Source organism: Ammodytes marinus (genome assembly GCF_949987685.1).
Source record: "Ammodytes marinus genome assembly, chromosome: 3".
NCBI classification, from domain to species: Eukaryota; Metazoa; Chordata; class Actinopteri; order Uranoscopiformes; family Ammodytidae; genus Ammodytes; species Ammodytes marinus.
The window spans coordinates 30133271-30159178 of NC_137232.1; the positions used below are offsets into that span (position 1 = coordinate 30133271).

The 25908-nt window shown below is 40.2% G+C and overlaps 2 protein-coding genes across 5 annotated transcripts in view; one reads left to right on the top strand and one right to left on the bottom strand.

Moving 5' to 3' along the window:
- kcnab1a (potassium voltage-gated channel subfamily A regulatory beta subunit 1a) overlaps positions 1–18337 on the top strand; it is a gene marked incomplete at its 5' end in the record, with an annotated part of 94562 nt that extends 76225 nt beyond the window's left edge. For 3 of the 4 annotated variants that reach the window (XM_080025139.1, XM_080025140.1, XM_080025141.1), the window contains 11 exons: positions 4409–4488; positions 8022–8066; positions 9451–9495; positions 10398–10441; positions 10577–10663; positions 13506–13591; positions 15421–15541; positions 16019–16113; positions 16837–16957; positions 17591–17679; positions 18038–18337. In XM_080025139.1, the coding sequence (XP_079881265.1) occupies positions 4409–4488; positions 8022–8066; positions 9451–9495; positions 10398–10441; positions 10577–10663; positions 13506–13591; positions 15421–15541; positions 16019–16113; positions 16837–16957; positions 17591–17679; positions 18038–18127 (903 nt within the window). In that variant the 3' untranslated portion in view covers positions 18128–18337. The remainder of the gene's footprint in view (positions 1–4408; positions 4489–8021; positions 8067–9450; positions 9496–10397; positions 10442–10576; positions 10664–13505; positions 13592–15420; positions 15542–16018; positions 16114–16836; positions 16958–17590; positions 17680–18037) is intronic. The other variant, XM_080025142.1, reaches the window with a different exon arrangement.
- A 3686-nt stretch (positions 18338–22023) lies between these two features.
- ssr3 (signal sequence receptor, gamma) lies at positions 22024–24418 on the bottom strand. The gene is made up of 5 exons (XM_080054046.1): positions 24181–24418; positions 23606–23732; positions 22978–23076; positions 22461–22592; positions 22024–22331 (listed from the first exon to the last, which is right to left on the bottom strand). The coding sequence occupies exons 1-5, from the start codon at positions 24311–24313 to the stop codon at positions 22265–22267; spliced, it is 558 nt and encodes a 185-aa protein (XP_079910172.1). The 5' UTR covers positions 24314–24418; the 3' UTR covers positions 22024–22264.
- Between the last annotated feature and the right edge of the window lie 1490 nt (positions 24419–25908).

A 25908-nucleotide genomic window follows, 5' to 3' on the forward strand; every position in this document is an offset into this window, starting at 1 on the left:
TAAATATAATGCATGTCCTCAGCAGAGTGCAGTGTCCTCATTAAGAAATGCCCAAAAACTCTGGCACACAAACACAGTTCCGACCTAAAATCTGTGAGGGCTGCACAAATACACACATACTCCCTACATTGGCTTGCTTCTTTACCCTTAGCTATTGCTAAGGCCAATTTTAAAAAAATGTGGTGAAGGTGAGGCATCTATGCTATAAGCTATGCTAATCACCTGCAGGTTCCAGCTTCATGTTTAGCATAAAGAGAGTGTTAAAACATCAATATGTGTCAAACTCTTAGCAAGAAAAGGAATCATCATCATATGTTTTTTTCCAAAATGTGGAACTATTGCATTCAAATGTAGATGTGACAGTGACGCTGCAGCAATGTCTGCTGTTGACCAACATTGCTGGCCATCTGTAGGCTTAGGATCTTGGTGCTGTTCTTTCCCATAGATCTGAATGCAGATTTGACTTTAGTAACAGTCCCTATTGGAACATGAGCCCGTTGAACAGTCTTTGTGACTGACGCTCCAACAATGAACTTTCTTTCAAAGTCACTTAGATCTTTTTCTCTTGCCATCTTTATACAACACTCAAATGTTCTGGCATTTTTATACATGCAGGATGGATGTTAATCATTTAGTTGTACCGCACAGTGCACATGTGAGGAAGCATCGGTGTCTCCATTCATTTAGCCAGGGTTTTCTTTTAATTTATAAAGGGCAATACACCGCTAATAAAGTATGTCTTCTTAAAGTGCTAGTAAGTAACGACTTGTCTGGGCAGAGACACAGACAGTCCGAAAGCTCCCAGGAGTGATGGTGGGGATGCAAGTTAACGTTGCTTACTCATTTAGAAAAGGCCAAAAGTGGATCCGTAAATCACAAAGGAAATTTGAAGAAAGTGTTGCCTGTGGAAGTTAACTTTGGTGGAGAGTTGAGCATTGCAGTCATGAAATATTCTCAAGGCTGTGTGGGTAGCATGTGGGAGGCCTACACAGCCTTGATTCTGGTGTTGTGTGAAAGAGAAAATATTTTTTTCTTATTACATTTGGTCTATGTTTGGAAACCAAATTTTCCTTCACCTTCTGTGCCCTGAACAAAAACACCCAAAAAAACAAAGAAAGAAGCCTGAAGCATAGCCACCCATGTATTTCTGCTACTTTACAATGACTCAGGGTTTTTCTGAAGGTGAGATCAAAGGGGCATCTGTATCGCAGACATTTTACACACACTTTGTAAGCCATTTGTCACATTGAGCTCATCCAAAATGGCCAGAAGTCAGAAATCTGTCTAAGCAACGATGCTTCCATCAACAAAATAAATACACTGACCTTGTGAATGTCACTCAAATCACCCCATGACAGTGACTGACCTTGCGGCATCTCATGAGACTCCTTGTGAATGAGCAATCACTCAAGGCCAAACGGTCTTTTAAAAATCTGACTTGTTCACCATCGTTTTTCCGCTCTGTGTCAGCCACTCTTTCTGCCCCTCTGTGTCTCTTCATCTATCTTCGTAAAGCTGTCTTCAATCTATTCCACACTTTACCCTAACTCCCCCGCAAAAAAAGTATATTACCTTAAATTCACACTACATTTCATTTATATCATCCACTCTGCACTTTCTTACTTCTTCAATCTACATCCAACTATTCTCTTACCTCTGCAAAAAAAAATCTCTCTCCAGCCTGCAATTCCCTTCACTTTATTGAACTGAAAATCCCCCTCCAGTGTCCCTAACAGTTGTTTTCTGTCTGCACTCAGCAGAGACCAGAACATGCTGTTCTTTTTCCCTTGTCATCCCTCTTTCCCAAATCTTTCTCAAGCTTTATCTTTTCATTCTTCTTTGTTTAACTTGCTGAATGGGCTATTTCGATATTTGGCCACTGTTCTCACTTGTCCTTTACTTTCCTCCTTCACTGTCCATCTAACCTCCTGTACTAAAGCAGTGGATTTGCATCTGATAATGATGCTTTCCTTATGAATACCATATTCTGAATATGAATTATTTCTGAGGTACACTGGACGATAGTTTACTCTCACAGGCAAAGGTTACAGACATATGATGGTCTGCTGCTCGATTGCTTGTACCAACTGACCATGCTAAAAATGCAATGTTCCCACTTGGTTACATTCCTTCTACCAACTCAGTTTTTAGAACCACGGCTGTCCCTGGTCTAATATACATGATCCCAAACAGTTCCATGCAGTGTGGATCACAGATGTCAAATGTACAAAAAAAGAGCACTGACTGGCATAACATGATCTGTACCACATTTCAGCACATATCTTATCTATCTTTCGGTATCTTTCGGTAACTTTGAGAAAATAAAACACGTTTTAGTGGTGTCCCCATCTGACTTTCACTCTCGGCGCAGCAGATATAGGCTCCTCAAGGCTCCAGCAAGTTTGCTACTAAATGTCAATATGGGTCTCAAATCATTTTTATTACGAGTCAGTCTCGGCACCGTTTATATCACAATGCATATACTTGTATTTTCTGACTGGCTTCCTGATAAGGATTAAAATTGATTTAAAATTGGTGTTCAGATTTGGCTCCAAGCCTGCAATAGGCTCCATTTATCTGGAACAAATCTGCCGAACTCTACCTGTACTTGTTTTATTTAGACTGCGCAGCCATTCTACATCGCTGTCTAAATGTTTCAATTGTCTCTTTATCAGCTTTTCGTGTATTTAATGTATTTGCATTGTATTTTGTGTTTGTGTTGTTGTCTTTGGTTTACATTTGTTTGACTCGACATTATTGCAAATGAGGGTCAGCACTCAATTGATCTGGAGTATAAATAAAGGTAAAATGAATAGAAAATGAAATATATATTCTTGTTAAATGTAGTTGAATTGTCTTGCTTTATTCCTTTTAAGTGTTGTACTTTCATTGTCTCTGTTTTAAAGACACTAGTTAAATACAGTTTACTGTTACTGTAACATTATCACACAGGCCTGGACTGCTGCCCAGTTTTTGCTCGATGCAGAGAGAAGGTTGAGAAAGATTCTCGGAGGAGGGATTATTTAATTTTGCTAGAAACAACAACTCTTGCCACTGCTGAAACAGCAACACACAGACAGACACACACACACACACACACACACACACACAGACAGACAGACAGACAGACAGACAGACAGACAGACACACACACACACACTATATACTTGCATAATGTGCATGCACTTGCAGGCATATACAGTGAGGCACTCTGACAGATTCCTAGCGACACACGTCAACACAAACACACAAGGGCCATGTATTTAAACACACATTCTGTCCCCACATCTTCACAAAACTTACGCTCACAGAATTGTCCACAGGGAAATGATGGCAAATTCAATGAAAGTCCTTAGTCAAACACAAGCACACGCACTTACAAAATGCATGAGCACTCACTAAAGAGTTGACACACTATACTGTTAATCGTGGGGTCAAAGGATTTTTCACAAATAATTACATTGTGATCCCATTTACACTGTACTACAACAGACTAAAAGTGCAGCCACACATGTAACTTGAGTGCACTGCTGCAGCATATACAGTGCCCAACACATCCTTTGCATCGAGGAACTTTTATTTTCAAGCCTTTACGCTTGGCTCACTCTTTGGCTCTGCTGTGGCCACTTCAAGGCTTTTTTATATAACACTGCACAACGACCACCTCCACCCCAGGAGGCTGTAAGAGTCGGGTTTTGCTCAGTCAGAGCTAATTGGTCCTATGTGTTATCTGACCCTGTTTCTGAAGCTATTTCACCATCGACAAGCACTTCTGAATTTTACCAGAAACCTAAGTTCCTCCAGGGGAGACGATATAGGAGTCACTCCTCTGAGTCCTCAATCCTCAGTTGTGCTGACTTTGGTGTATACTTACAGAGCCCAGATCCCAAATATCAACTCTGTAGGCTACATATTCTGCATTCACATATCAATACATTTCACGTGAGTTGTCTTACTGAAAGTGCTATTTCCAATCGTTAAATAAAACATGTTCATTTTATAAATACATTATTTCTGTTCTGCAGACAGTTTTGGTAAAACCAAAAATCACAATGTGTGTGTTTTCCAGTGAAATGAACTAACTGTACTTCTTAAATGCTAGAATATTTAAAAAAAAAATGTTGTCCAATTTTGAGTGTCTTTATAAACGATACAGTGGTTGTGTTCCTGTTCTCTGATGCATTGTCAGAGTGGCTTGGCCTGGGTCTCTACCTTGCCTCTTTAAAAGGCTTTTTGGCAGTTTGCACCTCAGCTTTGGTCTGTTGTATTTATTACAGTCACTTTCTGGATTTCAGAAAGCTACCTCTCTTTCATGGACTTTTTCTTTTGGCAAGTGTCTAAAATAAGATACTTTTAACTATAAATATAATGTGTTTGTGTGTGTGTGTTTTCCCTCACCTCGTGACAGGTTGCAGAGCAGCTAATGTCCATTGCATATGACAGTGGAGTCAACCTGTTCGACACAGCTGAGGTCTACGCAGGTGGCAGGTGGGTGTCATGCCAACCTCTCATAACAACCTATTCATGTTTCAGTGTGATCATGTGCACACATCTGTATGGCCCCACTGCAGCTACAGGATTTTTTCCGTCTTTAGCCGCAAGGTTACAAATTTGTTCCACTCCGTTAGTAAAGTGATAAACAGCCATCATGTCTGGAATGTCATACATTTTGTGAGTATCCAAGACCATCAAATTTCCTTTAGCTGCACACTCTTCCATAATTCATTGAACAAAACAATAAAACCAAACACATTCTGTCAAAAAATATGCGTCTGTTGCTTTACTGTAAGATGGCACTCTTGTGATGTTCAAAGTTTTGTAATTATTTTTTGAATGTAGGGAGAACGGGGTAATGTGAGACACTTTTTACATTTGCTCCCCTCTATGCGAGCTAAAATGATTTATCAGTAAAATGGACATTATCAGAATTTATTCAGGACGAATGGCAGTGAAACTATGATTGTTTTAAAAAAAAGTTGTCTTGTGTCTCACTTTACCCCAGCTGTGGGGTAAACTGAGACAGACCAGAGAAATCAAGAGGGTAAACTGATCCACTTATTTTTTCCACTCTGAAACTACCATAACAATACATGTTGTAACAGTTAGAATCCTGACAGCTAGCTTGAAAACCACATATTCCAGAACTAATGTTGGACTAGTAACAGAATCATGGGGTTTTGTCAATTAAGCAAAACAATTTTGAAAGAAACTCTGATCAAATACAACATATAATTCATATTCAATAATTAACATTCAAATGACAGGTAGAACCAGTTGGATTAAAACACAGTCTGGGGGTCAGAACTCAGGGCCCTTATTAGAGCCAGCTAGTGGCTGGCGATCAGAGCAAAGCACAATCAGAACCAGCTAGAACAGCCTAGGACTCAGAACACAGGACTAGACCCAGCTGTCTTTTTCAATCTTTTGAGTCTTTGATTAATGTTTTTCTGCATTTGTTTTACTGGGATCATTCATTGAATAAAGATATTGATGTTAAATGTCACTCTCCTGTCCCCCACATAGGGAGAGTGGCCTAAGTTGTGCCACTTTTTACTCAAAGTGACTTTAAAGTGAGGCCTTGACAGTAAAGTCTCCAACTCAAATATGTACATATATTTCAGGGTGTTGTGCATCCCCGGCAACAATAACTTTGATCTGAAATTAACTGTTTAAGAAATATAGCTTTCGGAAAAAAAGTTGTCTTGTGGCACAACTTGCCCCCGGTGTGGTGTAAGTTGTGCCACGAGAGAATACCATGGGGTAAATTGTGCCATTGATATATATATATCTTATAAACTGTAATGCAAGACAAATCCATTAGACAATCACTTATTTAGGGTTTATTTAAAGTAAATAAAGTAAATATTTTACAAAGATTGAAGGACACTTTTCTTAAAGAGATCCTATTATACTACTTTTCTGGTCTTAATTTCTTGTTAAAAACTGCTATAGAGCAACCTGACACGAATCACATCACAAAAAACTATGTAGATTTCCGGGACACTCTTCCTCTTACCCTAGCGACCACAGCAGTCTCTCTCTACACACTGCTTTGAGCTTTTCCGCCCCTCCCCCCCTGCTGCAAACCACACTCTGTTGTGATTGGTTACCTTCCTTCCAGCAGCGGGAGATTTTCAGGAAGGTGGGGGCATGCAGCCGGAGCTTGCCTGAGCAGCATTACCATACATGGAAACATCCGGGTGCGTGACTCAAACTACCCGGAAATTTGAACAAGTTATTTCTCGACCGGCTGCCATAGTGTTTAGTGCTCTGCATAGCCACCCCAGACGGTCAGCAGGGAATACGTCGAAATGCATGTACGTAATTGTTTGATACGCTAGTATGGTTAAACATGACTATACATCATTATAACAACGTTTATAGGTCATAAAAGTCTAAAAGTATCATAGGTCCTCTTTAAACAAGGCCTAGCAGATCTAATGGTTTGACCTGCAAAGCTCACGATGACAAAGTCACCATCATCATCATCTTTCTGGCCATCTGAACTCATCAGTGGTGTCGTTTAGTGGAATGAAGATGTCAGTCTCTTCTGAGCTACTGTAGACAATCACTTTCTTTTGGTGACCAGCATATACAGCCATGCCAATGTCACAAATCTCAGAAATGTACTTTGCACTAGCTGCTCCGCCCTTGTAGTCACCAACTGCCACCTGGCATATGCGATTCCCTCTCCATTTGTGCCTTTAAATCAAGGCTCAAAACCCATCTGTACACCCTGGTTTTTCCTCCCCATTAACTATCTTACCTCTGCACTATCTTTGTTTATATGTGGATGTCTGGGCTTTATGTCCTTTATTTTTGTTATTGTTATTTTTCCTTCATTGTTTACCTGCTGAATGCACTATGTTCAGCACTAAGGGCAGTGCAAACTGTTATAAATGTGCTTTTATAAATACATTTTACTTACTTACTTACTTATAACTCACCCCAGGCCCAGCATGATGCAGCAATTTAGGGCTGACATCGTGCTAACTATATAGACACAAAGTGTAGCATACTAAAGCACTAAAACATGTGTGAAATGTTTTCAAACGTGTCTATAATTGTTCAGACACAATAATCAAAAAACCTTGATCATGGAAATTTTACTTTGAAAGGTAAAAAAACAGTTTTTTGAGCTTAAATGTGCTTATATCTCATTCCATGTTTCTCCCTTCTTTACAGGATGAGTCAAATGGATGGCTCTTCTTAAATATGTGGTCACATTTCCAATTTCTTTTATGCTTTTCTAGAAACAAGGGGTGGCACAACTTCCCCACCGGCACAACTTAGGCCACTCTCCCCTACATACAGTATGTGCCAAACCATGCCCTTGCTGACACCCCTTAAACCATTCAACCCCCACCTCCGGCCCGCATTGCCTTTTGTCTTATTCAAACTGGTCTCCTTGCTACCTAAAATATAATGGATTCAAAAGAGGGGACAGACACTGTCTAACTTTACCCCACAGCATTTGTCTCACTTCACCCCTCTGCCACAATTTGAGAAAAAACTACCTCTCTCAGCAATTCAGGCTTATCTTCAGTTATCATCATCACATGGTTTCATATGTTGGTAGTTCATCAACATGTATTATATAAGTTTTTCTACCTGAATCAATTTGCTTTGGCACAACAGTTGATTAAGTTGACAGCAATAAAATGTACTTTTACATCCAAAAAATACATTTTTGTGAAAAAAACATGCTTACAACATTACCATGAGGTCCTCTCCTTCATGGCCAAGGGGAAATGAGAGGGGCTTGAAAACATATATCTCACATGACCAAAAATGCGTTCCGTTGCCTAGATACAGGGGATGTCTCACATTACCCGATGTCTCACATTGCCCCGTTCTTCCCTACCATCTAACTACCCATTCATGAACAGACTAATTTGACAGCTTTTTTAAATGCACACTAGAGCTGTTAGAATGAATTGTGCGGTTTGATATTGTGGAGATAGTGTTTCTCCATTCAAACTGTAATTTAATAACACCACCTCATTTATGTTGCCCTGCAGAGCGGAAGTCATTCTAGGAAACATAATCAAGAAGAAGTGCTGGAGGTAATGATGATATAACCGTGCAATGGCTTCATCACGTTTGTGTTGTGTGAGAGAATAAGAGGATGGTTTGTGTGTGTGTGTTTGTGTGCATGTTGCAAGAGGCAGCAAAAGTTTGTTTGATTGTGTTTTTTTTCCTTTTTGTGTGTGTGCAAATGCGTGTATTAATGTGTAAGGGATATCCATGTTTGATGTTGAAGTGAGAAATATTATATGTCAACGTTTTATTTTTATTTCATTGGAATTACACTGCATTCCTATATGTGTATTTCTTCACACACAGGGACACATTGCATCACAATACAGCACTATGAAATATATATATTGTATAGTAGTCTGGCCTGCAGGCACTTTTACTTTCCACACATCTCAAATATTCTCCTCATGGAGTTGTCTTTTTTATTATTGATCCACTCTGTAGGAAACAGATACTGTAGGAGGGCACAGTAACATCAAATGAATTAACTGATGGAGCCTGTCTGTGTTGCAATTACATCACCCACTCTATAGTGTGGGGGTGTGAAGCAGCTCTAATGTAGGGACCGCCTCGCTGCTGCTCTATTCTCACTATATTGGCTAGTTCCTGAGCAATATAGCAATGTGCAGTTTAAACTTGGGACAAAACAAAAGACTAGCTGAAATCTATTGAAATAGACAGACCACATATGAATATTTTTTCAACTGACTCGCTTTCCAGTCTTTGACAGTCAGGAGGGAACACAACTTACACAAATGACTGATTAATACACAATGCAACGATCTGAACGAATGAAGTCGTGGCGATGCACAACCTAGCGAAATCCATGAGAACACCAGTTGTTGCGTGTTCTCGTACCAAAGCAAACATGGAAGGTAACCAGCACTGTGCACTGTTTATAAGCAGTGCAATTTAGAGGTAAAGGAGGCACGCCATTTGAACTAAAGAGACCCATTATTTGGATCCTTACATATCACACACTTTATGATTTTATCTGCTGACTGTCAATACCAACTGACCCAGACATGGGGCTAGCTGACCACGTCACACCAGTATGCGGCTTGATGTTGGCAGAGCAAATAGAAACAGAATTTGACATTTCAGCCTCATTGTGATTGTACAGAGATTTATGAATGGAGAATTGAACAGGCTGTACTGAGTGATGATGATCTACTTTGTACTGTTAGTTTTAGAAAAAACACACGGCTTTAGACGGGATATAAGACAGTGAGAACAGCTGATTATGATGTTCACTGAACGACTAAGCAGAGAATACAGCATTAGGGGTTTAAACACATCCATAAAGGACAGTTTGGATGGATTTGCTGAGCCTTATATGTTTGCATACCAGAATATAACTGAGCAAGTGTAATGTGTTATGTATTACTCTCTTCCACTGCCCTCTCTCAGGCGATCCAGCTTGGTCATTACAACTAAACTCTACTGGGGAGGAAAGTAAGTAAGACACTCTCTAAATGGCTAATTTGTGTGGAAATAGTTAGTTGTATCAACTTTCTTTATTAGAGAAACCCCATTGAGATCTGAGACCCATGACATAACAAAGATAATTCTGTTCAGTCACAGACATGCACAAATATCACTTAAAATGTCAGTAAATGAAACTTCAAAGTCCTTCAGAGAAGTGTATGGGTTTGTTTGAAGGTTCTATTGCAAAGTTCAAAATCAAAAAGTATAAGCTCAGTTTTTTCAGTCAACAGAAAAAATAATTAGTTTGTCAAATCATTCAATCAGTCATAAATATCTCACAAAAAGTCAGTCACAAATAAAGGTTAAACACAACAACAATGGAGAAACCAATTCCTCTGCTGAGTCTGGGGACAGGGGTAAAATAAAGCTGTTTTCTGGCACACACACACACACGCACACACGCTTGGCTGTCACACTGTCCAACTGCGTCTGGAGATAAGGATGAAGTTATTCTCTCCGTTCTTGGTAGGAAAAATTGCAGTCGTCCACCTCTCTCCTCTAGAGCTTGGATGCATAATGATGCTGAAAAAGTTGAAAGCGCTTTGACCCATTTACTGTTACGTAAAACTGCCTGACTTATTCTCCTGTCGAGGCCCCTCACCCAGCCAGGGTCCTTAAAATGTGATTTGGTTTAGCCGGTTCTGGAGAGCTTCATGACTGATATTTAAAAGTTATCTTAAAGTTATACTTTACATTCCAATGTACTAGGAAGTTCCGATAACACTGCTCAGTTGCCCCCCCCCCCCCCCACCCCCGCCTTGTGATTGGCGTTTGCCCTCGTTCTGTGTGTTCACTGATTTACATTATAAAGTAACATGACAAAAGTGACAGATTGACAGTGTTGCTCTTCATTTTGTTTGTCTCATCAGAGCAGAGACAGAGAGAGGACTGTCCAGGAAACACATTATTGAAGGTGAGACTTACAAACACACTGACATACATTGATACATAACAAAATATTTATTATTTTTCCTTACAAAATGCTATATTGTGTCAGTTGGACCAGCCTGCACTATCTCAACCCCTCACACCTCCCTGTGTCTCTCAGGTCTTCAGGGCTCTCTACAAAGGATGCAGCTGGAGTATGTAGATGTGGTTTTTGCCAACCGGCCTGACAGCAATACCCCCATGGAGGGTGAGTCGGCCAATGAATCAACATTCACCTTTCAAACTTAAGCCAACCAACCAATCAAATCAATGTTATTGTCGTTATTAATGATGTCCAGCAAAGGCCTTGGGGCAGCGATGGGTCTTAGTGTTTTACTTGGGTTATACATGTTTTCAGCACCTCTTGTCTTGAAGTCAAATAGTTTGTTACTGTCAAAAAGTTCTAGTGTACATGCGTTGCAAATGTCATCCACAGTCTGTCAAACAAACAGCAATAAAACAGCATTTTTTTGTTTCGTTTTGCAGGATACATTGATGTAATTTCTTACTGGCTGTAGAGAATCGTACTCAGTGAACAACAATATAATAGATCCACATGTTATCTTAGCGTGGATAGGGTGGGAATATTACATCATCAACTAAAAGTGAGGCACGCAACCTTATTTGAATTATAAGCGAAAGCTTGCTTATTGACATGCATATAAGCAGTGGCCCCATGGCCAAATGACTCAAAAGTAAAGTGTTTGTTACTCATAAATGACACATTCCCCACATTACAGACTGCTATGCTACTGAAAATGTATATGAATAGAAAAACCTTGTTAACAGGGAAGGTGATGATTAGACTTTGCACATGTGTCAAAGCTCAGGTGTCAAAGCTCAGTTTGTTCATCTTTAGAGGATAATGCCAGGTGTTATTTAGGTCTTGTGTGATATTGCATGGGTACTGTAGCATTGTAGGATGTGATATTGCACACCTCCAATGCACACTTCTCTAGCTCTTTCCTCATAACAGATTTCCTCTGCTCCGCAAACTCCGCCTCCTTTTCCACCATCATCTGCACTCCCATTTTCCGTTTCATCTCTTCAAATACTAAATGTATTACTCTCCCTTTTTCGAACATGTAATGCGCTCCCTCTTCTTCCTTTCTCTCTCTCTCTTTCTCTCTATCCCTCTCTCTCTTTCTCTTGATATATTGGACCGGAAATTGAGGCATCAAAGTAGCATTGAGATGTGAGGGCAGTGTGCACAGTGGCAGGAGTGCGGGGAGAGGGGGATGGAGAGGAAGAGGGGAAGAAGAAGAGATGGCAAAAGAGACAGAATAGCTTACTTTTCTTAATACTGTGTGATTTTCCTTGGGCAGGATGGTATTTAGTAAAAGGCATCATCTCTCTCGCCAAGAAGCAGTTATGCCGAGTGAAATACTAAGGGTCCCGTCACAGTGAAGGATTGCAGTGTAATTGGTGTGTGAGCGCAGGGCTGATGATGAATAACCTTAATGACAGTCCTAATCTGAGGTTTTGTTGGCTCTAGACTGCAGTTGGCCCACACTGTCTGCAGTGTTGGACCTATAATTGCGTCAGTTTGAACATAATCAGGCTGTAGAATGTTTGCTTGCTAGTTCATCCAGAGAGTTGTTTGGTGAGGAGACGAATTTTCATAGTCTTTATTATTTCTGTGATGCACATTGGCATATTTTTATATATAAAGCTCTGACTGGAAAGCTACCACTATATTTGACAGAAATGCTGCTTATTTCAGATGGGCTTTATCAAACCCGCTCAACTGACATGCTCATGTTATATGTCCCCTATGCCCGGTCTGAGCTTGGTAAAACCGCTTTTAGCCATAGTGCCCCTGACTCCTGGAACAGCCTACAACATACAATTAAAATAAATACACTCATAACTGTTAACCAATTTAAAATTATTATTTTGAATCAGCCCCTCTACACTTGTAACTGTTTTAATTAGGCTATTATGTCTCTCATTCAATTGATCTGAATGTTTTAAATTGTTGTTGTCTGTGTGTGTGTGTGTGTGTGTGTAAACTTGTTATGTATTCTCATTGTATATTGTGTATATGTACAAACTCGACGTCATTGTAAAAGAGGGTCACCCCTCAATTGATCTTTCGAGGTTAAATAAAGGAAAATGAAAAAATGAAATGAATTTCTGACCCCTGAGTGTAATGGCAAACCCATCCATAAACACCTGTTTTATTATTATTTTTTGATAATATTTAACTTTCAGTTTAACGTTTTTTTGTTGTCTGGGTTTGGTCCATTCTCCTTCTCTTTGGTATTGCCCTTTCATGAGGACTGGATTAACATGTTGTCTGCCTCTGGACAAGTCCATCCAAGCTTGCGCCTCAAGTTGTGAAAGCAGACCAACATCACTTTTGTTTTTCACTGCCAGATCGGTTTTATCCTTTCTATATGTGGATTAAATGCTCAAGTGCGATAAGATCCACTTCATGGACTTGATTGTTATTTGGTTTCTTAGTTTGGTTATTTCTTATGGTGGTTACAATTTTGTCTTAAAACGTGGGTTTAATACCACCAGTAAGACTGTCATCTCATAGTAAAGTTTTTTTCAGATAGTTGCACTACGGACAAATTGATTGTAGTTCTGGACCACACAAAATAGTCCCTCCTATGTCCATTCTCACTCATTAAGTCAATGTTTAATTAATACTGTCTGTGCCCCAAATGAATGAATTATGGCTTTGATTTATACACTTTACCCACCTGAATCTTAGTTACAACTGCTTTGAGTTAAGAGGCAGACATTGAGAGAAATATTTATGTCTTGCAGCCATGTTTTGACTGTGTCTCTCCCCTGAGTTTTTTCGACAGGCCTTGTAAAGGACTAAAAACTTTTGTTGGGTGAAATTAAAATAGTGTTCAAGGTGAATCCAGCGGGGTCCGATGTGTTTTGTTTGTTTACAGGGCAGACCTGACTGTGAAAACTATACTGTTGAGAACAGACATCCTGGTGTTTTGTTCGTAGGTAGCACTGTAGAGGGTGGAATCAATCAATCATTGTTGATCCAACTAACTGTTATGAACATGTGTTAATTTCTACAGAGATAGTCCGGGCCATGACCTACGTGATCAACCAGGGCATGGCTATGTACTGGGGGACGTCTCGATGGACCGCCATGGAGATCATGGTAAGCAGATGGTGTAATTTATTTGTTACATTCAGTCTTTGTGCTCATGAAAACCGTCATTTGCAGTAAAGATCACTGTAATTAAAAAAGCAAAACATATGCAAGTGGGATATTTAAATACTTCGTAAACTTTGACATCATGTTTGCTATTGATAATAGACAGTTTTGTTTCCAAGCAACACGGGGGACGGAATAAGTAGTAATTTCAATGTCAAGCTAAATTACCATGCTATTATTGCCTCGGCTAGTCAGAAGAGAGGAATGAAATTGATTATTTTTTGCAATACAGTTTCTGGGGGGATTTTCATGCTGTTCTGGCAGAATAGATTTCACGTCCCACTGACTAGAATATTAGAGGAAAGCTGCTGTGCTCGGCAGAAACTCACATTATAAAACACGTTATTTGTCCTCATAGGAGCGACGATCCAAATATGCATAGAATACACAAGATGTGCCATAGATACTGAAGTCATGAAAGGCAGGCCTGATTTCTACACTCTACACACCTTTAGGGCTCATTTCTAGCAACTTATTATCTTGCACTTGTGTCGTGGAACCATTGCTCAAGCTTAATCAGGGAAGGTTGTCAGAAAGCAAATAGGAGAACATTTTTAAAAGTTTTAATAAAAAACTGGTGTCTAGGAAGTGTCCCCACAGAAGCACAGTGATTTCCTCCAGGCTTTAAGTCCTCTTCCTGTCAGGAACAATGATCATAAATGAACATATTGGTACAATGTGAAGCAGCTAGAGCAGAGGGTTACGCAGTGAACACATGCCTAAAGTGACATTCAACGACGTACTAACACCCGTTCTCTCTGGTCGCTCTCTCTCTCTCTCTCTCTCTCTCTCTCTCTCTCTCTGGTGTGTTCATCACCCTCCCTTCCCCGCTCCAAGCACATGGAGATGTGTTTGACAGCCTCTCTCTGTGTTCACGGTGAAAGGGGAGCAGATATCTCCGTAGAACACAAGCCCAAAGTGAAAGCAGTGTGATTTAGATAGCAGCATTAATAGTGCGGGGGTGAACACGACAATCTAGGAGTATGTGAAAAGGCAGCAGTACAGTACACACACACAGTTGCACATAGTATACACACACATACACACACACAGGCTCGAGGCCCATGTCATGGGTCACAGAACAAAACAGCAACTTGTAATTTGTAAGTTGAGTGACGTGATCCTTGCATAACTGTTCCTGACGTGTTCCACAGCAGGCGAGCTACAAAATAACAGCGGGCAATGTTAAGAGATGCATTTATTATATGTGTGTGTGTGTGTGTGTGTGTGTGCGTGCGCTTTCCCTTTGGCCTGTTCTTGAAGGACACATGGGAGTCCTGATATGAAGGTATATGAGGGAATTTGAATATTAGGCCGTGGAGAGTTGTGATATGGAATATTGATTGGGTGACTTACCTTGAGCCCCACATTTGCATTTGGGCCACGCTCCCACGGGCAGATTAACATCATCTCTTTCCCGACTTTCTCCCACCACTATCTATCTATCTATCTATCTATCTATCTATCTATCTATCTATCTATCTATCTATCTATCTATCTATCTATCTATCTATCTATCTATCTATCTATCTATCTATCTATCTATCTATCTATCTATCTATCTATCTATCTATCTATCTATCTATCTATCTATCTATCTATCTATCTATCTATCTATCTATCTATCTATCTATCTATCTATCTATCTATCTCTCCTTTGGTGCTGCCTACCAACCCATTCACCTTTTATTGTCTGTGATTTTCAGCTGCAGAAAACAAATGTATTTATGCTAGCAACAGTTCATTCTCATTGTTTCTTTTCTCTTCCCTAGGAGGCGTATTCGGTGGCAAGACAGTTTAATCTGATCCCTCCAGTGTGTGAGCAGGCAGAGTATCATCTCTTCCAGAGAGAGAAAGTAGAAGTTCAACTGCCTGAACTTTACCACAAGATCGGCAAGTATTCTTTGTTATGCGTCTGTGTGTGTGTGTGTGTGTGTGTGTGTGTGTGTGTGTGTGTGTGTGTGTGCGCGCAGTGGTGAATTAGTCAAATATGCATCTGTGTGTGTGTGTGTGTGTGTGTGTGTGTGTGTGTGTGTGTGTGTGTGTGCAGTGGTGAATTAGTCAAATGAATGGCGGATGATGAAATGTCTCATCCCCAGAGCAGTTGGCATTAAAAAAAAACATTGTAAAACTAATTTTTTTCTCAGTTTTTTATAGATGAGTACAATTAAGAAATACTTGAAGCATCTCTTATTATTCTCCACTGCTCATCTCCTCTGAGTATTTATTCATTGGATGTGTTTTTGTCTCCTCATATATTTTCACTTTCCCCGCACTGATCTCGCACATTATTTCACACTTCATCCTTTCGGCACGATCTGACTAAAAACACCTCTTGTTTAAACATCCCAATGGTCTCCATGGCGACAGGAGTTGGGGCGATGACGTGGTCACCGCTGGCGTGCGGCATCATCACTGGAAAATATGAAAATGGCATTCCTGAAACTTCCAGGGCCTCCATGAAGGTAGGCAACAACAACAAAAAAAAACTTTATCACGGTTTTGTTCTTCACATTCAAAACACCCAGGGGTTATCCACAATAGAACTACGGCATGAATCAAAAATAAAAGCTGGAATCTTTAACAGATGCAAGGCGTTTGAAAAAAATGAGGCTAGCTTCATGACGAATCTTCAAGCTGTCAAAGATTGTTTCTCCATGTTTGTTATTTGTTAAAGTTTTAATTAACCCAGACTTCGCAAATAATCAGACCAAAACGCAAGGACCACTTCAGGGTCCCCCAAAATGACTACGTAGTTTAGGTTTTTTACGGGAGGTTAATGATATGGACTCTTAACCTCTTGAACTTGCAGGGTCTGTAGGTGCTGGGTGAACTTTCAATGAATTTCAACTTTCAAGGTCATATTATCCATCCAAAATCCATCCCTACCAATAGCAGTTTTTTTTTCTTTGTTGAAATAAATGATGAAATGAAGTCACGTCTTCACTAATGCTGCTTGGTGCATTCGATAATGTCACATTAAGCAACATGCCTGCAGTGCTCACAGTTCCTCACGGCTTACAGCTTCAACCTCTTAATTATCCTTGGCTTTTCTCTCTCTTGTCTGACTGCACTCTCTTTTCATATACTTTCATATACATACAATACTTTCCCCAAATGTGATCAGTCTAAACTTTTATTTGTTTCTTTGTCTCGTTGTGTCTCTTTGTTCTCTCTCTGTCATACAGTCGTATCAGTGGTTGAAAGAGAAAATCGTCAGTGAGGATGGAAGGAAGCAACAAGCCAAGCTGAAAGAGCTCAACCACATCGCAGAGAAGCTGGGCTGCACTTTGCCTCAACTGGCTGTGGGTAAGACGTCTTCTCCCTCCTGCCGTCAACTTTCTTGGGAACAAAGCCTTTGGGAAGCGGCCTTAAGCAGGGATTTGAATACAAAACTTCTCAGGGATGTGTCAGACAGGGAAGCTTCGTTCTTTAATGCGAGACGTGATCAAATTCACATCATCCTTTACACAATGTCTGCCTTCGCTGATCATTTGTCTGGAGGGTTGGTTTTATTCTTTTCCCCCCCTTCTCAGCTTCTCCGCCGACACACAGACTTTTTCAGATGTCTTTGTGCTTTCAACTGCATCATTACGCACCCGTTAAAATGTCTGAGCCGCCTGGAAGGTAGAAGTGAATGCAAGCAAAGGTTTTCAAAGAAATCGACTTTGCTGCTTTGGGAAAAAAGGCTGGCAGTGATCAAAAGGTTGAGGATTTAGTAGCAAATGGATTGGGACCAAAAAGAAAACAAATGTTTTTTTACTTTGGGGTAAATCGTTATATGGATCCAGGAGGAGCAAGTCAGGACAAGTCTACAAGTTTTATTTGTGGTTTGGTTATTGTTGGACAGTAATAAGCAGCAGTGCGCCATCAAGTGGGCAACATGTGAACATTGACACACACTCTGTCTCTCTCTTTCTCCCTGTCTCTCTCTCTCTCCAGCGTGGTGTTTAAGAAATGAAGGAGTGAGCTCAGTACTTCTGGGAACATCCAACCCCGAACAGCTCACTGAGAACCTCGGGGCCATACAGGTGGGAACACACACACACACACACACGCACGCACGCACGCACGCACGCACGCACGCACGCACGCACGCACGCACGCACGCACACACACACACACACACACACACACACAAACACACACACACACACACACACACACACACACACACACACACACACACTGCTGTTTTACTTTACTGTTCAGGTCTACTGGCTGCTTAGTTTCCTCAACTGTAACCACTGCTCTCATTACAGCTCTTATCGATTTCTAGACCAAAAAGCTACTACTTAATCTTTCTTTTACCTGCTTGTAATTCTCACTTCCTTCTTTTCCTCCCAGGTTTATTCACTTGTGCTCTCTCTCTCTCTCTCCCGTGCCCAGGTACTTCCTAAGATGACTTCTCAAGTGGTGTCTGATATCGACCACATCCTGGGAAACAGACCGTACAGTAAGAAGGACTACCGCTCTTAAGACCAGGCTGCTGGACTTCCCTAGAGGACAGCCTACCTGCAGCTACCTATAGCTACTTAAACCCTACCGCTACGATGGACCCACCGTTCAATGTCCGTGGTTCTTAACCTTGGGCTCCACTCAACTCCAGCTTCAATCCACTTCAGCCTGGAACAGACCATTGCATGCTGTAAGCTTGTCTGTTTCCAGACTTGTCGAGCTCTACCCAGGTTCATCTCAGGTCCTGCCGCCAAGACATTTTCACCAAACGTTTTGCTTTTTTTGCGACCTTCAAGGCAACTTGGTTGACCATTTGAGTCAACCAAAAGCACCGGCCCATTCAGATATAACTATGCAGAGCTTTGTCTTGCCTGTTACAGTTCAGTTCCGCTATTTATGCACTGATGCCATCTAGAGCACTACAGTACATTTGGTTCAACTCGATCCAGGAGCCTTATTAAAGAAGCTTAATTCATTTAGTGGATTTTTTTCAAACCTTCTATTGGATGGCAAGGTATGCTAGAGCAGTGCCTAACAGTTTGTGAAACACATTCACACATTGTACACATCTACAATTAGAATTTGAGCAGCACGCTGTAGGAGGGAGTTCCTTGCTCAAGGTCACTTCGATAGTAGCTGAGAAAGAGACGGGTTTGTTATTTGATTTAGCCAACTATCATCCAATGATTCAGACCCTTAGGGCCTCAGCCCTCATCTCTAATGTCCAGACGCCAACCCACCAGTAATCTGATTTGAGCACAAAATCCAGCACATATTTAATTCATGTGAATTTCTGTACCACCCCCAGTCAGCTGACTCCGTGCCTTCATTAATTTGCAATGCAGTGCAGTAAACAAAATTACCATACAGGCTCAATACTCTCACCTCTTGTGTCAAAGGCACATGCTCAAGTCGTGGGATAAAAATCGTCATGTTATTTTCCCATGAAATTTGAGGTTAGCCAATGATGCGATGACCTGCTCGAGAAAAAAATAGAGCTTCAAGATTGAGGCATCAACAAACCAGTTCCCTCTATAGCTACAACTACTAGCTTACAAAATACCTAGCAAATGTACTCAGTCCCATAACTACTCAGTAGATGTTGGCTGCCAATCCTGAGTGTGTTAACCAACAGTTGCATGTGTCCCCTGCTATAGTGTGCCTCTATTTTCTTTCCTGCAAAGCACATACTTAAACAACAAATAAAAGGAGTTTAATCGAAAATACTGCGAGCTTGTCTACTGTACATGACGGCCCTGTGAAACAGAGTGACACTGGGTTTGGGAGAGTGAAGCATGTCGCCCCCGCGTGGTCTATTCGAGGAACTGCAGCTCTGCTCCATTAGATTAAAGAAGAGAGAAATAACGCTTTGGACTATTACTTCTCTCTCCGTTTGCGTTCATTTTAGAGACATATGACTCATTTTCTGCCTGTAAACTGAACCTGCATCGCTGATTGCGTCAATGAGAACATTGAAGGACTTAATCATATAATAAATATAATCATGAATCTATAAAATAAGGATGACTGACCTCCTGGCCCGTCACGGTTATAATTACTGCAGACTTTGCTTGTTAATGGCACACAGAGGTAAACAGGCAAGGTTTTTTCGAACGTGGCAGAGATGACAGTATTTATTTTTAGAGTAGTTAATAAACAGAACATTTATTTTGAAATATTGTGTTTTTGTTTGGCTAACTATAGGGATGTAACATACAAATGTAAAGGCATACCTTGTAACGAGCAAAACCACGAAGACGCCTCTCTTGCATACGAAGATGTCGATTTGCTGTATGGCTAATATATAAATCAGATGTAAATAGAGTTATTTTGTTGCTCCTGTGCAGCGACACAGGACTCTTTATCCCATCCTCCTCCAGACAGACACTTACAGAATCTCTTCTGGCTCATGAGGGATATTTCATGGAACAATTTTTAACTGAGTACAGGTCAATGTTGTATATTGTTGTTTTCAATGCGAGGTCAGAATATGAAATATGTATCATTAACGGCATAATTTAAAGACTGGGCTCCTAACAGTAATGAGCTTCTGTCTATATTCAAGCACTGACCTTGATCCATTAGCTCTGACCAGGTGGCTCTGCTCTCACAGTTCACAGTTTTCGTTGTTCTTCTTTTTTTTTTCATCTGGGAAAACAAGCCATCACAGAGATCAGCAGAAATGTTGGCCCGGTTCTATTTGAGTCATTGTCTTGTCCTCTGTGAATATTTGTTGAGTTGTAGCACAGACACCCCCCCCCCCCTTCCCTCCATAGATTTTCAATGGGACAAATTTAGTCAATTTGGGTAAAGCCTTTCTGCCAAAAAATGCACATATTGGAACTGGGCGCCAATAAGCACAGTTTGGCTCACAGTCGCATTGGTAAATAAAAAGAAGGGGGACCTGACCTGCACTAAGTCACCATTGTAACGCAAACAACTATTCAATTACCAACAAAAACCTCCGGAAAAGCTTTTCCCCCACACTCACACAAATCTGTAGTGAAATCAGTGTAACTATTCCTGGAAAATGTAAGCTGATTAGTACTATTAGTTTGTGTGTGCAAGTCAACAAGTTTCCATCAGTTTCAGTCAGTGACTAAATTGGACTGTGGCCTGCTGGCGTTTTTGTGCGGCCGAACAACCGAGTGCCTTGACTTGAGTACCCCCCCTACAGGAGAAACATTCAGGGATGTCTATCATTAAGAGTTGTCGAATGGTGTTTGGATGCTTTGATGCTGTCCTACAAACAAAGTGAAACTAGAACAGCATTGGTTCATCTTCAAGCAATACAGTATTCCTAAATCCCCTGCCACTGAAATATAACTTAATGTTTTCCATCCAAAAACAGATCAATGTTGTCTGACAGAAACAGCGACTCTGTGCATTAGCCTCTTCATTGTCTTCAACAGGTTCACACCCTGGGACATTGTCTGGGAGCAAGCATGGAACTAAGCAAGAAACAATGATGCCTGGGCTAAATTTTCAGTGACAAATAATTTTCTCCTGTTATGATACGAAGCAAGCCTACATCTATTCTGATAAACATCTCAAGTAGTGTGACCTGTTTCCCTCAACATGTACATTTGTGAAAGGATGTTTCTCCTAATTTTTTCTTTTGTTAAAGTGAAATGCAAACCATGAGTGTATTATTCATCTTCTGAACAGTGCTTTCTATGTAAATAGTCTATATATGAAGGTGTGAGTATAAATAAATGCGATGCCAATGGAAACATCAGTCCCAATGGTGCTTTTTGATGTCAGTCTCACTGCTTGTTTAGTTAAGCCTGATGTGGAAAAATATAATCCGAACAAGTTATTTAACTTTAAAAATGACTTGGGTACAGTGTGTTATATCAGAGAATTTAGCAACATCTAGAGGTGAGATTCTAGATTGCAACGCTCCCTTGCTATCCTCAATTTTGGAGAATTTACAGGAGCTAGGTGGCCTTTAAGACCAAGCTAGTTACTAAAGATGATATCATCCACCACTGTATCATCCACACCAATATGAAGTGATGAGGTGAAGATGTATGTAGATAATTATTCTATAGCACCTCGTCTTCCAACATATACGAAATGGCGTAAGGCCGTTAAGTTTGTCCGTTCTGTGCCACTGTAGAAACATGAGGCTGCAACATGGCGGCGCACTCCGCTCCTATAGATATAAAAGCCTCATTCTAAGGTAATGAAAAATATTTTTTTAAACACACACTAATTAATATATACTTATGATTATATTCCATTTCTACCAAGTACATTCTAAAAAATGCCAATAAATTCTACACACTGTACCTTAAATATCTTATTCTAAAAGGGCACCAATGTAGATTTAATGTCACAGACACACACATATGCACACCCTAGCAAAGTCATATGCACGAAACCCTGAGGGTGAGGAACTGTTCAACACGGAGGACAAGTATACCTGGTTGCTTTTATTTGTTACAAAAAACAGAAGACAGACCTGGAGAAACACTCTCCAGACATTTGATCATGAATTTCATGAAGTTGAAATGTGATACAATCCTCCCCTCCCCAACTCCAGTCCTTACTAAAGTGAAAAACAAAATAGTGTTCCCATCTTTAACCCACATCCTCCCCCAATCCCACCCCTTCATCCCTCTAGCGTTGTCTTCCTCCCTTGTTCTTCCTCCTTTACTTGGAGCCTGTGGAGAGCAGAGCGATGAGTCCTGAGGAGGCACTGATGGACAGAATGTAGTTGCTGAGAAACGGGAGTTAAGGCAAAAAAAAATGAGCACCAAACAGAGTGACAAATTCACAGAAATTAAATACATCCAACATGTCACTTTAAGATGAGCATTTGATAACAGTGTGAGCAGCAAAAGGATACACGGTGGGGTTGAAATTCCTGAGCAAGAAGAAGGAAGCCACGATGACCAGGACCAGGAAGAGAGTGTTGTTGTAGAAGATGGAGAAGGTGGTGGCCTCGTAGTCGGCAACCTCATTCTTCTTCCACAGGATCCTAGACAGACGAAAAAATAAAAGAAGAAAATGTCAATCACTTCACAGGCTTTTATTTTGAGAAAAAAAGGAAGTCAAAAATGTATAGAGCCTCTTAAACTTTTACACAACAGAGAATCAAGCCTGCCATATATCTTCTTTTAAGGACAATAATTGTTTCCTTTTTTTCCACAAGATGATTACTAGAGGACGTTGTGGTGTAGTGTCAGATAATAAAAGGTGTCCACAAATATATTGAGTCAAATTGTTTTCCAGCAAAGAGAAGAACAGAAAAGCATTTGGAGTGTCATACTACACCGAAAAACACTTTTGTCCAGTGCAAATATCCAGCCCTACACACTGTATTGAGCTACTGCTTTAAGGTACACATGATGTGGGTTTTGTACCTCTCGTCCTTCTCCTTGCGGGACATCTTGCGGTTGTCTGCCTCGGACAACTTCCTGGTCACCTCCTTGGAAACGGCATCCTCACGTTTCTGGGCAACTCTGAGGGATGACGAGAAAAAGGTAAACAAAATGTTTTGAATCCAAAACACTAATCTAGTTTTTTTGTCAACAGAAATTTCCTGATGAAAAACCAAAAAAACTATTTGTTGAAATATGAAATTGTACATTGTTTTACCTACACATATTGCATTCTATATGGTTATTTCAATTTATTTACTTTTACGGTTTTGTTTTGCCTTACCTTTTGCACTGTTTAGAATGTATTTATTTGAGATATTACTCATCTTATTTTATCTAATGTTACCCCTTTGTTCTTATTGCACCGTGGGTCAGATAGAAACGTAATTTGGATTCCTCTGTATGTCTGACACGTATTGAAGAAATTGACAAAAAAGCTGACTTTGACTTATTTATTTCATTTTAAAGTTTCCCAAATGAGTGATGAAGTCTGTGTGGATCCATCACCAGTGTGACAGTAGCACCAGCACAATAAACGCAATAAATGTGTGTGTACAGGAACAAGATTCAGACAGGAGAAATGTAAAGCCTGTGTGCGGTTTATTCTTACTTGTGTTTGAGAACAAACTTGACGTTCTTGTAGGCGAAGGCAACCAGGTAGGTGCTGACCAGGGTCATTACACCATACAGAACAGCAGACTGGACAAGGTCCATGTGCCAAATCCTCCAAAACAGCCCTGGAAAAGACAGAGACAATCCATATTGGCAAAATTCAGTCAGTAAAAATGCAGTTTTTGGTTAACCAGCTGTTTTCCACTGATTAAAACCAAAGCAATGTTGAGATTGAGTTTTATTATGTTACTTTTCAAAAAAATAAATCATAATAACAAAGACTACAAGCTATCTATACTGTTTATAACTATTATCCGATTCCTAACCTTTGGTTGCAGCTACAATAACTTCACCACACACATCACAGTTAGCAATTACTTTAGCATAGTCAGTCATTCTTGTAATGATAATACTGTTATTAGGCTCTTCTACTTTCAGAAGTGTATGTGGTATTACAGTTAATTCATTGTACTCTTGAACGACACATCATTTACTCAGTATTTTGACTGAATTACTCCTCAAATGAATCAGTGTTAGCTCAGCCAGTTAGCATCTAGCTGCTCCAGTACTCACATATGGGGATGGCAGAAACGATGAGGGCATTTCCGTAGAAGAGAGCAGTGGACTTTGCTGAGAGGTTTCTGCTGAAGTCCTGGAGAAGGAGGTCTTCTTCTGACTGCTGCTTGTTGCTGCCTTTGGGAGCCATGTCTGCAGATTGACCGGCGTGTCTACTCTACAATTCAGCTATGGACACAAGAGAGAGAGACTGACACGTCGGAGTACGAGGAAAGAGGGACGCGTCAGCATAAACCCGGATACACGACGGCTTGCTTCTTCTTCTTCCTCGTTTAGACGAAGGAGACCAACGAGCCGCTCCAGCGCTCTCTCCTGCCCTCTCTCTGGAAGACAATGGTACTGCACCTGGCACAATAGAGATACAGATACATACCATGATACGTAAAGATATTTTACGTTATTCATCCCTGGGGAAAAATCGTATCACTGCGGTACCAAAATAATGATAGGCTAAAAAATAAATAAAATAAAAATAATGTTCATTAAAAAAATGTAATGTGTATTTATTCCCACCAATTGAAGGAGTCTCCCCTCCCAGTGATTCGGAAAGTTGGAAAATGTAATTACGTTTTCCAATTTTCGGTTTTTAAGCATGGGCCTGACTCCTTCACTTATTATATAACTGGAAACGGTTTCATTTCACTTAAGGGTCAGGTCAGCAAAACAAAACAAAAAACATCTTTTTCACGTTTCATTTTCCAAAATAAGCTCATCATGTTAAAGAATAACATTGAAATTATATTTAAAAAAAAAGCTTGGTCCCAAAAAGTTGAAATATGTCAGTAAGTCAGTTATTTAGCTTATTCAGAATCAGTTCTCTTAGCCTACTTTCTAAATGTAATTTTTCTTTCTGTTAATCTATGATGGGTCAAGAACCTTTCCACTTTTACTTCTCTCTGCATTTTTTTTAACAGTTACACATTTTTATACTGTACAATTAATTTACATATAAATGTTCAATAGATGTAGTAACAGTGGTTGTAATTGTGACATAAACTGATATGCAAGAGAAAAAAACTATCTCAAAGGACAACAAAAACACACATCAGTACAATCAAGCAGACAGGAATGTACATTGCTAAGGTACATTGAAATAAATACTATGATATGAATAAATAGATATGGAATTCATCAATCATACTCAGCACCCCACCACCTCTCCCATCTATTTACACTCACATCAGCACATTTATTCATAATTACTTTGCAAATATAAATACGTTTGCTGGTTCAATTTGTTTTCATAGGTTGCTTATTTTACTTCTAGTCTCCACCTTCCTCCAGGGAAACTCCTCAAATAATACATCTCTCACTGTAGAACTCTTCAAAACAGTTTATGAAATACTCTCAACTCAAGTTATTTCTCTATGATAAACATCTTATTGGTGTCAAAGACTTCCAACCTGGAACTGATGCAACAGATGATCAGACTTCTAGTTTGTGCAGGATTTACATGTTTGCCCACTAGAGGTCAACATCTACATGCCTGTACATGTCCATTTAGGTCTTCAGTTGAGGCCCATTTCCTGAGGGACCGTGAGTGCAACAGTTGATCTGCAAGATCTTCTATCACAAGTATTACAATCAATCAAAGAGAGTAAACTCATGGCCTCACAATGCTTATGGTCCCTGACTGTCGTGCCTGAGAAAAAGTATTTATATAGTGTGTTAGGATTTATAAAGAGCTGTTGTACAGAGCGGTGGATAGCATACACCCCTTTCTCA

What these genes read in the sequence shown, in the direction of transcription:
- ssr3 (XM_080054046.1), bottom strand. Translation starts at nt 24,313, where the DNA reads ATGGCTCCCAAAGGCAGCAACAAGCAGCAGTCAGAAGAAGACCTCCTT. An exon ending in AAGTTTGTTCTCAAACACAA is followed by an intron (nt 23,077 to 23,605) that starts GTAAGAATAAAC and finishes GTCATCCCTCAG; the next exon opens with AGTTGCCCAGAAACGTGAGG. An exon ending in AGGAATTTCAACCCCACCGT is followed by an intron (nt 22,332 to 22,460) that starts GTATCCTTTTGC and finishes CCCGTTTCTCAG; the next exon opens with CAACTACATTCTGTCCATCA.